Source organism: Pelophylax lessonae (assembly GCF_965119305.1).
Source record: "Pelophylax lessonae genome assembly, chromosome: 2".
NCBI classification, from domain to species: Eukaryota; Metazoa; Chordata; class Amphibia; order Anura; family Ranidae; genus Pelophylax; species Pelophylax lessonae.
The window spans coordinates 78,986,698-79,004,071 of NC_138769.1; the positions used below are offsets into that span (position 1 = coordinate 78,986,698).

At 44.0% G+C, this 17,374-nt stretch overlaps 1 protein-coding gene across 2 annotated transcripts in view; it reads left to right on the forward strand.

The window, feature by feature from the left end:
• Positions 1-17,374, forward strand: part of CXADR (CXADR cell adhesion molecule) — an 88,817-nt gene that overhangs the window by 14,561 nt on the left and 56,882 nt on the right. For both annotated transcript variants that reach the window (XM_082245667.1, XM_082245666.1), the window contains exon 2: positions 16,167-16,336. In XM_082245667.1, coding sequence (XP_082101793.1) covers positions 16,167-16,336 — 170 coding nt within the window. The remainder of the gene's footprint in view (positions 1-16,166; positions 16,337-17,374) is intronic.

Below are 17,374 nucleotides of genomic sequence, written 5' to 3' on the forward strand. Positions count from 1 at the left end.
ATGCAACAAAACTAAACAAGCACATTTTTTTTTTTTTTTTTTTTTTGAGCAATGTTAGTTTAAAAATAGTGTTATTGCACATTAAATGTGCACATTTCATTCTGTAATTTGTCCTTTTTAAAATGACACTAAAATTGTGATTTTTGGTTCAAAGAATTGCAAAGTTATTTATTAGGGTCCTTTCACAAATGTCTGTTCTGCCGACGGACTCCGTTCTGCTCAGCGGGGGATCAATCCACCGATTCCTCGCTGCGCAGGCGGATGACTCTGTGTAAGGAGACGGAGCTGTCAGATCCCCGCTCTCCTCTATGGGGAGATCAGATGAGAACGGACCGCCTGTCCGCTCTTATCCGATCCACCAGACGGATGAAAAATAGGGTTTCCATCTGTCCGGATTTGACGGCCAGGATCGGATTGGATGTCAGCGGAGATGTCTCCGCTGACATCCGCTGCCCCATAGGGATGCATGGAGCATCCGATCAGATCCGCCTGAAAAACTGATCTGACGGATCTGACCGGACTGTATGTGTGAAAGGGGCCTAAGAGAAGTTTTTTTCTTTTAATTTTGCTTTTTAAAAGGAAAAATGTGTAAATATATAAAAATATTAAACATAAATGTTTAAAGATTAATAGTTAAAAAAAAAAAAAAAAAAGCTCCAGTCTGAAAAAAAAATGTATTAAAAGTCAGCAGATACAAATACTGTAGCTGCTGATTTAAGGACACTTACCTGTCCAGTAGAGCTGCGTTACTAATCCTTCAAAAAAAATGAAGGTCTTGATTCACCCCCCTCACGACCTTCTCAATTCATACAGAGCGGTTCTCTTTTCTCACTCACAGCTGTCAGGAAAAAAAAAAGAGCAAATGTTTATCAACATTGTTAAAGCGGAGTTCCACCCTCTTTTTCAACTAAACGGATTTCAGTAAGCATATGCTTTTTAAAAAGGAATTGGGCTATATATATATATATTTTTTTGGGGGTCACTTACCTTATTTTGGTGGAATCTTTGTCCGACTTCCTCCTTCTGCGGCCTCTGGTTTCGCATCATGTCCTGGGAGATGTCATCAATCCCAGGAGGCAATGGGCATGGCCGGCCGCTACTCTGATTGCCGATCGCAATCTACAGCGCATGTGCGAAATTGCGATCAGCATTCTGGGTAGCCAGAAATCGGGAAGGACACAGCGGCTTCAGACGCCCAAACCGGAGATGGCTGCGCTCTGCAATCAATTTTAAAGGAAAGAAATTGTCAATTAAAAACTGTACTGTAATGTGAGGATAGTGTTAATGTAATTGGCCATTTGCTAGTATTAAGGGGGAGTTTTTAATTTAAAAAAGTGTTTTCGGCCGGAAATCCGCTTTAAGGCTGCTAGATAACTAAACAGACTGCATCATTTTGTTCTTTTAGCTCAAAGGAATGAACTTCCGTCTGTGAGGGCAGTTTAACCCTTAAAGTGGTAGTATACCGATTTTTGAGACTTTTACCTACAGGTAGGCCTATAATAAGGCTTACCTGTAGGTACAATTAATATCTCCTAAACCTACACGGTTTAGGAGATATTTGCACTGCAGGTCTGGCGGACCTTCAGAGTTCCTTGCTGGGAAGTTGCCGGAAAGTTAAAACAACCACTTTAAAGACAAAGTCTTTTTCTAACCCTTGTTGCTTACAAGTTAAAACCAGTATTTTTTGCTAGAAAATTACTTAGAACCCCCTATTTTAAGCAGAGACCCTAGAGAATAAAATGGCAGTCGTTGCAATATTTTGTCACACTGTATTTGTGCAGCGGTTTTTCAAATGCAGTTTTTTGTGAAAAATAAATTTCATTGAATTAAAAAAAAAAAACAGTAAAGTTCAATTTTTTTTGTATAATATGAAAGCGTTTACGCCGCGAATCGTGATCTTTATTGGAAGCAAAAAAATTGTGATTCTCATTTTATCCAGAGTCATGCAGCTCTAGCATCATGTGACAATGGCTAGAGGTATGCTGGGGCTTCCTAGAGCATCATGTGACAATCACTAGGGGTATGCTGGGGCTTCCTAGAGCATCATGTGACAATGACTAGAGGTATGCTGGGGCTTCCTAGAGCATCATGTGACAATGACTAGAGGTATGCTGGGGCTTCCTAGAGCATCATGTGACAATGACTAGAGGTATGCTGGGGCTTCCTAGAGCATCATTTGACAATGACTAGAGGTATGCTGGGGCTTCCTAGAGCATCATGTGACAATGACTAGAGCTATGCTGGGACTTCCTAGAGCGTCTGCTTGATCAGTTATTTCAGGCACATTTTATCTCCTTAAATCATGTTATGTTACAGATTTCATGCAAATTTGGACTTTTCATCAAGAAATGCTAGCCAGCCCTCCTTTTCCAGTCCTAACCCCTCAGTGTTAACTGATTCATGGTATTATTAGCAGAGATGTTTTTTGTGTATACACACTGATTGCAATAAAAAATATCATATAGTACTGTAGACTTCAGACCTCGCCTTGGTTTGCAGCTTTCCTCTTTTTTTATTTATTTTGCTTCTGTTTTGCCCTTTAATTCCTCTTTTGAAAATTGGCTCCTTCCCTACTTGCTGTTTTTAAGGTGGCTCCATCTGCTTACTGGGCCCCAAGGAGCCACCTGTTGTGTGCATGTTCCTGGGTGGAACTTATGACGATTCTCCTTATGTCCATTAAAACAGTGCATGCATCCAGGGGTGCTCAACTACCAGAAGTTCAGGGAAGCGGCTCTGTGTGACCTGGAGGAGGTAAATGGTTTAGTATTTAAGTCTTGAGAAAAATTCAAACAAAAACTTTTCTGGATAATGTTTTGCAGCTCCCCTAGAATACATTGTTACTCAATGCTAAGCATGTAGTGCAGGCAAGATGGCAGCCCCCGATGGAGGGGTCACGGGAGAAGTGTTTGCTCACTGACTATACACCAGTAAGGTAATGATAAGGTGAATTGTTCTGGTTTGGCAGCAGCTCATGTAAACATTGGTAGAGGAAAGGCTTGGGAAACCTTTTTCTTGGAGGAGATTATTAAGCTGTGAGTTGATCATTTGCTGTTTTTTATACTTTAATTCCTTTTTCTTCCTGTGCGTGTTTATAATCTGGTCAGTGAGAGCAGTTGAGTGTGCGGATTATTGGCGTGTTGTCCTGGCGGCGGAGTATCCAGTGTCTGGAAGCAGATTGTAGCACACGCGGCGCAGTGTTGTAGTGTACAGGATGACTTGTTTTGTTAGCTGTCCCTGTAGAGCGAGGTCATCACTCGAGATGTTGCTAGGGAACCCACAGACCGGCTAAACATGACTCCAGTGAGTTCAGTTTTCCCTGCAGTCATCTTGGCTCCTGTGTACACAAACTGCAATTAACAGAAGTCTGTATACAGTATTTTGGAAGACTGAGTGCCCATTCACACTGGTGTGCGATGAGTTATTGAAATATTACAATGCTTGCTGCATAAAAAAAAAATGCAACTTTGTCCTTTTTTCAAGTCAGACCAATGTAACTTAGTGGTGTGAACAGAAACAATAAGACTTTGGGCAAATTGCCTTGTCCATGCCTTGGGACTGTTGGGCAACAATACCCAATGCAGCCCAACAGGACTTTGGTATATGAGCCCAAACTGTTCAATAGGCTTTTAGCCTGTGTGCATCCAATGCTGGCCTTTTTAATGCCCCTGGGAGCCACAGGGGCAGCCTGTCGACGTCCAAAATGGGCTGGACAGGACTGAACGCTGTACCAAGTGGTGCCCACACTTTGGCCTAATGCGTTCAGGGGTTCAGGACATACACAGGTCATCTCCAGGCATACAATTAAGCATGGTCAGATCCTATTCTAAACCTATCTGAGCAATCCCACTAGGAGGCTGTTGTTGCACAGTCCTAAGCGGCCGAGGCATTCCCCACCCTGCAGCCACACATATACCCACCTCTTTTATATGCGCAGCTGCAGGCCATGTCTTTGCCGCTTTGATTGTTGGTGTGCAGTGACAGCTTCCTGGCAAGGATCTCTAATGCCAGTTGATTGCTGATCCCTGGTGAGCAGGTGGTGACAGGTCCATGTCCCCTCCGCTATGCAGAGCGGACACAGACACAGCCCTGCTCAACTCTATGGGATGGTCGGATAGAAACGGACCGCCTGTCCTTTCCATCCGACTGTCATCCAGACCGATCCGCCAGATGAATGGAGAGTGGATCCCCCATCTGTCTGTTTTTGGTGGACAGGATTGGATGCCGGTGGGTGTTGGTGGACACGTGTTCAGAGACCAATGGATGGTCTGATCAGGTCTGCCTGAAAAACTGGCAAGTGGACCTGATCAGGATCGCCTGTGTGAAACCAACCTTTGGACTAATGGTGGCCATACACTATAGGAAAAATCGTCTGAATTTCGGTCATTTGAACAGTTTTTTTGTTTTTTGGCCAATTAATGCACACAAATTGGTAATCAGTTGTGGTGTTTTTGATCAAAAAAAAAAACGAAGGATGAGTTTGGAAATTTTCTAAAGAACGATAAATTGGAAGGGTAATGTGTTTCTTGTCCAAACTGTTTGCAATAGGTATATGAAAAACTGATTCATTTATGTCCATTGAATGATTTGTCTGTCTGATGGCACAATAGTCTGCTCTCACGGCCGAGTGTTTGTTAGGGCCCTTTCACACGGGCGTTCTGTATGTCCGCAAATCATCCTATTTTTTTTTTTTGCGTATGATTTACGGACATAATGTAAGTCTATGGGATTGCGGATGTCAGCGGAATACCATCTGCTGACATCCGATTTTCTTCCTTTCAGTTCTGTTCCGTTTTTGGAACGGAACAGAACCCTATTTTTCCTCCGTTCAAAAAACGGAAAGGACGCAAAATCGGATGACATCCGCAATGCCCATAGACTTACATTATGTCCACATATCATCCGCAAACGGATGGGATGATATGCGTACATACGGAGCGGATGACACAAGTGTCGTCCGCTCCGTGAAAAAAAGTCCCGCAGTGGAGCAAAAAACCTGAGCGGCCGTGTGAAAGAGGCCTTAGTTTTTCAAAATGAATTTCAACAATTTTTCATATAGTGTATGGCCAGCATTAGATCCAAACATGCCTGAGCTCATTCCTGCTTCTCTTCACCTGAGTTTCTTGCAATCTGGTCAAAAATGGACCTTTAACGTCGGTGTTCTTTGCATCAGATGTGGTTTTACTTCATTGACTCTTTGCAACATCTCCCTCTAAATCTGTTCAGCCACATTTTTTTGAGCTGCACAGGCAGACAAGTGACGCCTGTAAGTTTGTAGGTAATCCATGCATTAGAAGTCATTGATCCTCCTGGTTCAGCTATAGAGCTCTGTTTGGCACGTCTCCACCTCCAGCCTCATCATTGGAAAATGAACATCCCACCTCCTTAGTAAAGCATCTGTGGTACTATAAGCTGTGGTGGTATTCTCTAGGCTGGTACTTGTAATCTGTAGACAGCAGAATGCAGTAGACCAGTACATTACCCACTGTAAGTTGCTTAACCGGTTCGCTGTATAACCTGCTCTGTAATCATGCTTTACTTCTGGTATTGTAGAAGTTGTGAACAAATAGACAAAATCTCCTGCGCTCAGCAGATGCGGCGGTGGGTCTCTAAATCTCCGGGTATAAGCACAGATTTTTCTGCCCTACTGGGGTCAGGGGAAACCCAATAGGAAAACCTGTGTAAAGAAAAGAGGACATACTGACCTTGTGCATTACCCAAATGGAATTTATTAACATTAATAAGAAGAAATATGCTTTTTACACTTTTATGTTTTTGAGTATATCGATCCACAATGGACCCAATGTGACCAGGTCATCAGGGCAGTGTCCAGCATGCTGTAGTACCTTACAAATGGCTGACACGTTTCGAGGGGGGATCCCCTCTTCACCAGAGCCTGTAGAAAGTGTGCGTTACAGGAAAATTCAAAGGACTTCCAGTGCTTTTGGTTGAGCTCTCCAGTTGTATGTCAGTATTCAGATTACAAGTATGAGCTGTTCTGCTGCTCTACTATGCATGCCTGTAGGGTGAAACGAGTAGGAGAGTCCTATCCAGCGCCATATGTTATGGTGGCCATAAATGCTCTAATAATTACTTTCCAATCAATCTCTACCGATAGGAATAATCAATCTATAGTCATCAACGTTGATTGATTTTGATAGATGGCTAAAAGTTCACCTTTTAAAAAAAAAAAAAAAAAAATGCACATTCATTTTTTTTTTTTTTTTTTTCTAAGGAGCCTGCAGAGCATTGCACCTGTGATCTGTGATCTCAGGCTACTGCAGACTGTCAGCATAGTTGTCTGTCTGTACCTCATATGGGCAGGTAGTTACTTTAGAGCAGGAAGATCAATGGACTGAGATAATTCACCAGCACCCTTGCAGCTCATTGAGAACTACAAGCTGTCAGCCGCAATGACTGAAGGTACTTGCACAGACATTAATTCAGCCCCGCTGTTGTCAAATTGTCACAGGGAGGTGCGTTGGGGGGGGGGGGGGGGAGAGGGTGCAGATGCTGGAACATGTTCACCCTAAAAACAGGTGCTATAAATTCAAGATTAACTTATCCAAAGATGCGATTATTTTTTAATTTTTTTTTTTAATTATCATTGATCACATTGTTTTTCCTCCAAGTAATCTCCTAATAAATTGACATACCATTGTTTCCATAAAGAAGTATCTTGGTGCTGCTGATTTGGTATAAAAACTATCAATATTCCGCCCTAGCCAGTCAACTAAGTTTTTAATCGCATCTTATGTAAATCGAGTTAGTCAACCAAAAGAGATGTTATGGCTATTCCGCAGTTTGCAGATTGAATCGAATATCGAAGTTTGAAGCATGTATGGTGAACATTGGTAAGGGACGAGTCTTGGACAGTAATGGATCACAGAGGCTGACATTGGATATCTGCTGCTTTATACTCCAGTCATATTTTCATCCTGATTGACCAGAGGACACACTAGGGGCTTGCACTGGCTCTATAAATAGTGCAATTTAGGCCCCATTATAGTGTGGAATACTGCAGGGGTGTGCGCACAGCATGACTATTGCAAGGGGAAAAAAAAAACTCCTCACCTGTGAGCAGGGAGCTGACCCGGGAATTGGGAATACTAAACCAAGAAGTTTAGTCTGCCGGTTTGCATGTGTTCCTCTCGGATTTCTGAGTGTGGTGTCTCCAATTTATATAATTAAACATTTTTTGGTCTACAAATAGCCTCATTAGGCATCTGGGGCTGTGTCCCCTATGGGATTATGTGTTTGTATTTCCTGTACCGACCGTATATCTGGTGGCTTCCTGGCTCTGCTCAGTGGAGCGCACGGGTCATTTCCAGTTCCTGGGCGGTCGCGCTGGGACCAAACACACAGGTGTTTTAGCTGAATTCTGCGGAGTCAGACTATTCAAGGGTGGTGACGCAGACGCTTGGCTACGCCCCCTCCTTTGAAGACGCGTAATGACGAAACGCGTCAGAAGGAGCTAGCCGAGCGTCAATCGCGTCACACCCAGAAGTCCGAGCACGGCCATTTTGTTGGTTATACGGAAGGAACACTGCGAGACAGCCTCCGGCTTGCTGCAACCTTAGATGTTACATGCCTGATTTTTGCATTGAATGGGTGAGTGCACTTTTGTGTTTTTTATACCTCCAATAAAGTGGTCTTGAGATAATGCACTATGGGCCTGTTCCCTTTTTGTTTGATATCCCCCACTGCATGTGAGACACGGTACCACCAGGATTCTGAGAGGAATTTGTATCCACTACCTTGCAACCACGTTTGTCTTTGGAAGTATTGGGAGCTGCACTGTTCTGGAAAGAGGCTGTAGTGGTCCTTAACCACTCACTGCTCCAAACCCACCAGTGTCTGGTAAGAGGCAGTATGTGGTGGCTGGGAACTCACTTTTGTTTGTAGTGATCAAACACCTGGGTGGATGACCTATAAGTGTGCTATTACACATCCTTAAGCATTGCAATGTTGAACTATTGCTAGATTTTGCCATCATCCTGCACGCCTACGTCTTCAAGCAATTGAATGCATGTGGACTGTTGAGATCTTCAATTGTTTTAAGCGCAACTCTTTTTATATGCATTGCAGTTTTAACATACCAGTGTTTGGAGTTTGCTGCTTATTTAAGGGCGCGGGGTACTTTTTGTGATTCTTAAACCAAGAAGTGACTTGGTGATCTTGGTGACGAGCTGAGGTGTGTGACACACCGTAATGACTGGCCAGTGGCCACTATTGCTAATCCGTTGGCAGGAAAATAGGTAACACATTTTAAAGTCTAACTCCACCTTTTGCACCATGTTACACCCATATTTAGGTTGTAATATAAACTGGTACAAATGGGATTAAGGCAATGGGAGCACACCTAAAACCATGTGTAAAATGTGGATAAATTGTACTGCATCCAAATCTCAATGCACTGGTGTGAATCCGCTGTTGGAACTGGAAGAGTCTGCAGGAGCCTGGCATTATTGCCCCTTCATCCACTGATCGTGGATGCATTGCCCCATCATCCACTGATCGTGGGTGCAATGCTTTGCAGGCTCCCATGCAATAAATGTGTATTTCTTTTTTTATCCATAGAAGTTGTCTTCGCCTTGAACTGTATATATTTAGTTTGTTTCCTGGAGTTGCACTTTAAAGCGTAACTCCTTACCAGAGGATTTGTAATTTTGTGCAGCTAGTTAACGTGCCAATGAATGCCAGACAGTGGAGCCAAGGTCTGTTCATCAACCAAAGATCATAGATACAAATACCTTTCCAACATGAACTATCAACTCAGTTTCTCGGGACCGCTTTTATACTTCTGCAGCACCCTCCTAGGTAGGTGCTAGTGAGAGAGTATAGTTTTTGGCTCTTTCTGCCTATCGGAGGAGCAGCAGGCAAATCTATATTGCTCTCTGCCTATTAGGTCTGCTCATTGTGCTCAGTATGCGATTCATTATGTCTAGAGTGTTTCACACTGATCCAAAAGGGAGGCATGTTGGACAGTGGGAGGAAACCTGACAAACGGATGCATAGGCTTTGGTACAGTCCTGGTGATTGGCAGGGGCATGTCGCCTCAGAGCATTCTGGGATACTGTATAAAAGCCAGGAGCACATGTGCTGCAAGGTCTTTGGCTGGAGAGCAGAGTCCCGAAGAGTGGTGGCTGCTGCCGCCGCCTCCTCTATAGCAGTGGTACGTGGCCTCAGGATGAATGAAGCTGAACCCAGAGGTCCAGGAGAGCTGAATAAGGTGGAGACGCTGGAGACCCTGGAAAAACAGTATAGTGAGTGCGGGGGATCGTTTCAAGGGGCCTGACCTAAGGGGGGCCATCCCAGGAGAAGGGTAGTCAGTGGACGGGTGCCAGAAAGCAAGAAAGAGAATACGAAGGAGAGTGTCCTGAAGACACTGACATCACATGTGATTTTCAAAGTAGTGCACTCCAAATCGCATGCGATGTCTGTCATTGCACATATGTGAACCAGGACTTATACATGTGTTTTGATGCCTGTGCGTATAAGGCCTAATTCTTTTTCTGTCGGGTCTGTCTTAGGCAAACCATACATAATGCAATTTTACAGTCAGTGTTGACGTGGGAATCCTTCCCGCAGCACTATTGTGTTCTGCAGTGGTTTCCCTGCTGTCGGAATACTACGATCATTGCTCCTGGCTATTGCCATTGACAGTGATCATACAAAAAAAAAAACTCAACAGGCTGGTTGTACTGAAGTCGACCAACTTCAGTAAGCCAGGCTGCCCCATAGAATCAGAATTTCTTCCAGTTTCAATCCATCTGTGGCCGGCTTTAGTATTGGTGATGGTGGTGACATACTGGTAGCCAGCCAAGGGATACTGTATAGCAAAACCAAAAACGCAACAGACGAAAAAAAGAAAAATATAACCAATTAAGGTCTGTGTTTTTTTTTTTTTTTTTTTCCTGGTCATAAGTAGCCTAGACAACTCCCTGCCTTCTGTCTGACTATAAGAAAAAGGAACAGCCATGTTTTCTCATTGTATAAGCTGCCTCTGATATCCTGATCCTCTTATCTCAGACTGACTCCAGCAGACAGGGTCTGCCTGCCCAGAACAATACATTCTGCAGCCCAACTGCTGTTAATCAACCAGAATGATCTTGGTAGTCAGAGACCACGTGATCCAGGGTGGGAACTGAGGAACAGAGTTCATTTACGGCTTCAGAAAGTTACTACCTTACTCTGAATGTAATTTGGTCTGTCCTAATACGGTGGAGGTGAGCTTGACTCTTGGCTCTGACTGTAAAGCCTAGTAAACACCAGAAGTGTTTAGAGCTTAGGAGGAGATCCTATATGAACTATCTAATGTTAGTACAGTGATCTCCTCTGCTGGGCTATAATGCACTTACATGAGGACAGCCTCCTGCCTGAACACACCATTAAGCGCTCGCAGCCATTGGCTTTTTCGGTCATGCCCCTTCATCTGAAGCCAGACGTTTAGCCAATTGTTGTCAGACCCGCTGCGCTACACACGGGGTGAATGTGATACCACCTTATACTTGACCTGTGTGTACCGCCCTTATCATAAGCTATGTTAGTGCAGCGATTCTCTCCCCCCCCCCCCCCCCGCCCATCCTCTGTTTTGTTTCTGCGTTCTGACAGGGGACTGCCACCCCCCCGGCATAACACTGATCAGTGCTGGCAACGAATGTTCGGCAGGCAGTTTTGAAGCAAAACACAAGTCATTCAAGAAAATAGGGCCGTCCCGTAACTGCCCCACAACCCTGTGCAATGGGCCATTTACGGGTTAAAACAGGCGGTGAGGAGGCAACATATTGCCTTCTCACTGCCTGTCAAATGACTCTGAAAAGCGAGCGTGGATCATTTTCAGAGGTGCATTTGGGGGGGGGGGGGTGGATGGGGGGAATAGAGGCTGGGCTGCCTGAACCTTGAAGAGGCAGAGGACCAAGATGGCAGCATGGGACACCGGCTGTTACGCCTGAACAGCTGATTGCTGCAGAACAACGCTGGATCTGATGGGCAGGTGAATGAGAACTAGCTCATAGTTCACTGCAGAATGTGTCAACCAGGTGTCTAAGCTAGGTGCACCACATCCCTTATTGGAAAGTAATGTATTGGGAGAAAAAAATGGGATTTTAAAGGTGCAAAAAAATCAAAATTGTAATTTAAAATTGTTAAAAGCATCACAAATGTTTAAAAAAAAAAACAAAAAAACATACATACCGTATGTTGAAATCATTGCACAACGTTCATACGATTAATGTGTGTATGCAGTGACTCCAGCTACATAGTTAGGTTGAAGAAAGACACAAGTCCATCTGGCTCAACCAATAAAAAAAAAATAAATAAAACCAGTAAAGAAAATTGAACCATACAATTCTAGATACACAATCCTATACCCGCAGCTCTACATGTTTCGCCAAACATTGGCTTCCTCACGAGACTTTGAGTCCAGCATACAAACTCAATGTGCATATTGGAAGAGTAACCCGGGAGGAGATATCGGCAACCGCAGGGTGATAGATTTAAAGGATCCGTACAGGGGTAAAAAAAAAGCACGTGGATACAAGATGTACACCCCAAAAAGGATTGGGAACGGGAACAGAGGCCCATAAACGGACCAATTTAATGACTACCAGAAGGTGTATAAATTCATTCCCCAGCTATGAGCTTCTACAAATGCCAACAAGCCACCAAGTAGACTTCAGGGTAAGTATCTCAAATCCAATCCAAAAAGTGGTCTCTCCTGAGCAACATACAGTCTATTTACTTTGATTATTTTTTTGCACCTTTTTAAAAATCCCATTTTTTTTCCCCCAATACATTAATAGCTCATAGTTCAGCTTTCAGAGCTTTAAAGCTTGTTAACCATTAGACACTGCTTAAATCTGAGTGATTCAGTGATAAAGAATGTATTTCCTAATCAAGTACAACAGTGCTCAGATTACTGGTGCGTGTAGCTCTGTAGAGGATCCCATAAATGTCTTTTATAGCTTTTTCAGTAATTTATTTGGCTCTCCACATAAAAAACGCATGATCTAAAAAAAAAAAAAAAAAAAATTCACCTGGTTTCAGTGACTTATTTTGGTTTTCTAAAAGAACCCCAGGAAGAAAAAAAATGTATAAAATCTGCTGGCACACGAGGGGTTCAGTGGGGTGTATGCCACCTCCTGGAACCTCTTTATCTACAGTTTATGGTTTCACACGCTTATAGCTTGGTCTTTGTAGCCGTATTAGTACACTTGCGACAGACAATTGAGAACTGTCCGTGATACTTTTTTTATTTGCACTAGCATACAATTTTTCAGGACAAGCTTTCGGGGTATGTCCCCTTCTTCACACTTATAGGATAGCTATCACTATACTTCTGGTGCTCTGACACTTCAGCTACAGGTGTCCTACACAACAGACCTAGCATCCTTTTGAGGCTTTGCTACCTGCCTCTTCTTCCTTTTCCCAATCTTAGAACATTTATTATTCTGTGAACCCATTCACAAAATCCAAAGCTTTCTGTGAATAGACATAGGAGAGGAGGGGCGTGCGGCGAGGCTGTTGTGTGGGAGAGCCGCATCTCTCCCCTCCGAGCATTGGAGTATAGAGAAAGCTATTCCATTAGTGCTCGGTGAACCTATAAACTGTAAACAAGAGAGAGATCCAGGAGGTGGCATACACCTCCTTTTCAGTGAACAAGTTCTATGCTAGCAAATTTTAATTTTAATTCTTCCTTTTTTTTTTTTTTTTTTCCCCCTGGGCCTGGAGTTTTAAAAAATGGCCTCAAAATCTCAATGCAAATTTTCAGAGTGGAACTGTGAAGCTTTGTCTACAAGTGAAAACCCACAAGTTAAAAGTGCAAGTACCATGTACTGATAAAGACATTGTTTATCTTAGACTTGATAAAAAGCCATGAACACAGTGCTGGAACAATGACTGTACTTTTGTCTGTCATCAGGCTGCTAGGCCCAGGCTCTGTCACCAGGGGGTACTGGGCTGGATGTGCTGGATATTTTGCCAGCTGCGGGGGAGGGAGTGGAGGCTAGGTGAGTATATGGGAGTCGGGGGGGATGCCCTTTGCAAAGACATGGTGACTTTGTGCTGCATGGAGTCCAGATAATTTAATGGGCTGTGCAGTTAATGGCTCCATCCAAAACTTTGCCCACATGTGAGTTCCCCTATGATTACATAGTTGTGAGGAATCCTGAAATAGTAGTAGTGGTGGGATATGGCTTGTTCAAGTGAGTCTAAGGTCTGAATGTAAGGAATGAGCATTATATGGTACTAGAACAAAATGCAAGACATTGTGCAGAAAAACATTTTGTTAAAATCCAGTCCCTATCACTGCTGGTCAGAAGTAGGTCCACACCCCTATCAGGTCTGGTCATACGTAGCCTATATCACTATTCCCTCTGGTCGCGGGAAGCCTCCGCCCCTGGCGCTTCTGGTCGCGGGAAGCCTCCGCCCCTGGCGCTTCTGGTCGCGGGAAGCCTCCGCCCCTGGCGCTTCTGGTCGCGGGAAGCCTCCGCCCCTGGCGCTTCTGGTCGCGGGAAGCCTCCGCCCCTGGCGCTTCTGGTCGCGGGAAGCCTCCGCCCCTGGCGCTTCTGGTCGCGGGAAGCCTCCGCCCCTGGCGCTTCTGGTCGCGGGAAGCCTCCGCCCCTGGCGCTTCTGGTCGCGGGAAGCCTCCGCCCCTGGCGCTTCTGGTCGCGGGAAGCCTCCGCCCCTGGCGCTTCTGTCTTTGGAGTGTGGGAGGAAACCGGAGTGCCCACACGTGCACAGGGATAATATGCAAATTTCAGGCAGGTAGTTTCACAAGCATCTTGGGAGCGCTGTCATCCAGTTTCTGCTTCCACATTGGTCGTTGTCCTTGGCTTTAAAGCGAATACTTCATAAAACTCTGTCTTCTGCAATTTTTTTCTGTTTGTATGTCTCTTATTAATATATAATTTGTCCACAATTTGAATGTTATCTGTAAATGAGCTACTGCACTGATGATGGCCAAAAAGCCAGAAACCGCTCTGTGTAGTTTGGAATGCACGGCTCTATAAGGGTATATTTTGTTGGCATATTTGTTTCTTTATTAAACGATTATTTGTGCAGCGCTTCAAGCAGCTATAGCTGCTGGCATTAACTGCATGTAAAAATCCGACATGCTGATTGTGCCCTAGTCGATCGATGGTTCAGCTTGGGTATAATCAGCCTGTCCATACAGGGTTTGAGTCTTGGCGGGTCACTGTTCAATCGGCCGAGATTCAAACCATTTATGGTTGACTTGGGTCCTCTGTCAACAGTCTGACATCTTTCTGTAACGTTGCATTCACCGAATGTTGTGTGTGCCATTTGGTCATTTCATGGGCCACTATTGTATCCCCATGACAAAATACGTTGACCATCTCTGTTGCAAAAAGCCAAGAACCAGCAGATCAGTGTGGAGAAAGCACAATGATCTCTTCGTGTAACATACAGAATCCCATTTAGTCTGACAGCTGAATGGCTCTACAATGGAAGTGCACTTATCCTTTAAATGGGCTCTGACTTGCTGAGCAGACAAGGTTTTGATTTTATCTGACAAATGTGAGCACCATTCCCACAATGTATAGGGAATCCATAGAAGCCTTGGCAGAAAAGATGAATGATTTTGCTAAATTTGTATAGAGGGAAAAAGGTAAAATTTGCTAGTTAAAGTATATTTAAAGCCAACTTTTGGTTTACATTTTTGCGTAGGGTAAAACCCTTTTTTTTTTTTTTTTTTTTTTTGAGGTTTCTTTAGGGCTGCCTTGGCAAAATGCCTTTAAAGTTGCCGAAAATTGTATACAAGCCAGTATGTGGATAAAGGCTGCCTTTTTAGTTCCACTAAGTCACAGGTTTTCATTGTACACCATTACAACCTTCTAGCGGCCGGTGTCCTAACGATCAAGCCCATCAGTTGATCAGAGTGAGGTCATTTGCCTGCATAGTATCCTTGTTTGATTCCCCCCTTGCCTCTCTCCATCCGTGTTGGGGTCCCATTAGCTGAGTTAAGGAGAGAAACATTGGAATACTAGTCAGTACCAGTTTGTCATTTTTTGATAAGAGCGCAGCTGTGCAGGGCTCTGCCCACAGTCATCATTCAGTTTCCTGTGAATGAATGAACTACAAGTACCATCCTCCACTGCAGCTGATGGCTTGTAGTTTTGAATGAACTGTGGGGTTGCTGAGTGCTCATTCATTTATAAGCCCTGCAACTTTTAGTCACCCCGTATGGAGGTATGGTCAGAAATCTGCAGAAGCCTGACAATGCAATCATGTTCCACTGATCATGGGTGCAATGCTTTTAACTTGGCTCCTGCAGTAAAAAATAATGCACATTTTTTTTCTACAAAAATATATGCATTTCTTTTTTCTTGGAACTTTTCCTTTTAATGGTGAAACAAGCAGAGAATGAATGTTATGTACCTCGCTCACTCCTACAGACCATGTTGTGTTCTGCCTTTGCTTTCTCCTCCTATAAATTTTATAGATTGCATTCTTTTGTGTGTTTTTCCTTAGGGTGAGTCCTGTGTGTGAAAGGTATGGAGAGCTATGTACCATCACACTTCTGGCCATGTTAGTTTTATGCAAACCCAAACACTGAAAATTGTTTTTGCTTCCTTCTGGTCTGTTAATTATATCATTAAGCGCCGGTTCACATTACCGCGACGCTACTTGCAGGGGCGACCTCCGAGATCGCGGTGCGAGCAGCGCGCCGCGACCTCAGAGCGGCCGCCACGGACTTCATAACATTGAAGTCTATGGCGATCGCCTCCTGGTCGCCCCAAAGAAGCTCCGGACCCTTTTTCTAGGTCGGAGCGACTTGTGTTGCTCCTATTAGAACGGGTCCGCAGCTTCCCTATGGGAGGCGACCTGTGAGGCGACCAGGTCGCCCCAGTGTGAACCGGCACGAAGTGTTTTTGTTATATCTGCCGCAATATGCACGTGTTCCTGCCTGCCAGTTCTTGTGAATTGTCTGAGAGTTTGTGCTATGTGTTTGGAGGCGATGAACAGGGAGGTGTTCTGTAGCCCCTGTTCTGGGATGACACACCTACTCCTCTGTAGAATACAGTACAGCATATTCAACCTAAGACAGGACATGTTACTGGCAGGATCACCAGGTGAAGGTAAAGGGGGTATAAAAGCCTTTTTTGTTCCAGTAATATGGACTTACGTGTTTTGTCTTCTCTTTCCAGCTTCTCTGAATGCTCTGGACCTGGTTCCGTCAACCAAGACGTCTTATGATGGTGTTCAGGGTGACAAAATTACTCTGGAGTGCAAGTACACAATAGCACCTACAGACGTTGGAGCACTGGACATAGAATGGTTTTTAGTGGCAGCTGATTCCCAACAAGCTGACCAGATGGTAAGTACAGAATAACATCCAATCTAACCATCCACACTATCGGTGTGCATGAAGTACAACCATTTATAATGTTATCTGCTCTTGCTGGACTAGTGTTGCTTATTCTTTCCGTTGAGATATATATATATATATATATATATATATATATATATATATAATCATTTTTTTTTTTTCTTGCAATGTGCCTTTGAACTTGCTGGAAAATGTGATGCTCCAGACACAACCCCCCACCATCTTTGCATGCCCTCTCCTCTCTAGGGAGTGTTTTATTACTGTGCTGGCCCAGCTCCTCTGCTGCTCCCTCCCTGCACCTTCCAAAAAAACCTTTGTAGTAGGTAGTTGTCAGTGGAGGAGAAAAATGGAATGCTGTGGTGTTACTTTAGTGGCAGCTCTGAGTCTGCTGGAGTTGCTGACATTGCATCAAAGATGGTGGCACCAAGCAGTTAGATATTTACCTGTAAAAGCTTGTCTTGTGTAGACATCACACACAAAATGTTACATGCATATTATAAGAGTTTTGTTGAAATTGAATGATCTGGCATTGGGGTCTCATTAACCACATGCTGCCTATGCCAATTCTGATACTTCTCATACATGTAAACATCATTTTCTCTATCGTTCGACAGACGCAGCTCCATCTTCTTTAGACCAGTGGGTTATGCTCCCTCAATCAGGAATAGGCACTAGGCAGGGAAAAAAACTCTACCACGCCTATGGTGCTTTTTCTGTAGGTATAACCCCATACACTCTGCTTCAGCCTACAGTTTGTTTCTGCCTAGTTTAGAAATCGGACCTAGCTCCCCGTTGGGACTTCAGTCTTAGCTGTTAATAGGGAAATGTTGTTGTTTTATGATTTTTATTTTATTTTTACTAGTTAGTTCCTGGAGAACTACAAGCAACAGCCGGCTGTGGTTTGGGACTTGATAATCTAGGTCCTCAAGGTCTCCCAGCTTGGCTAGTGAGCAGGTTATAGTCTAGAACTTGGCCGCGCCACGAGAGTGCCCCGAGTGGATAAGCGTCGCTGGGATGCGATCGACC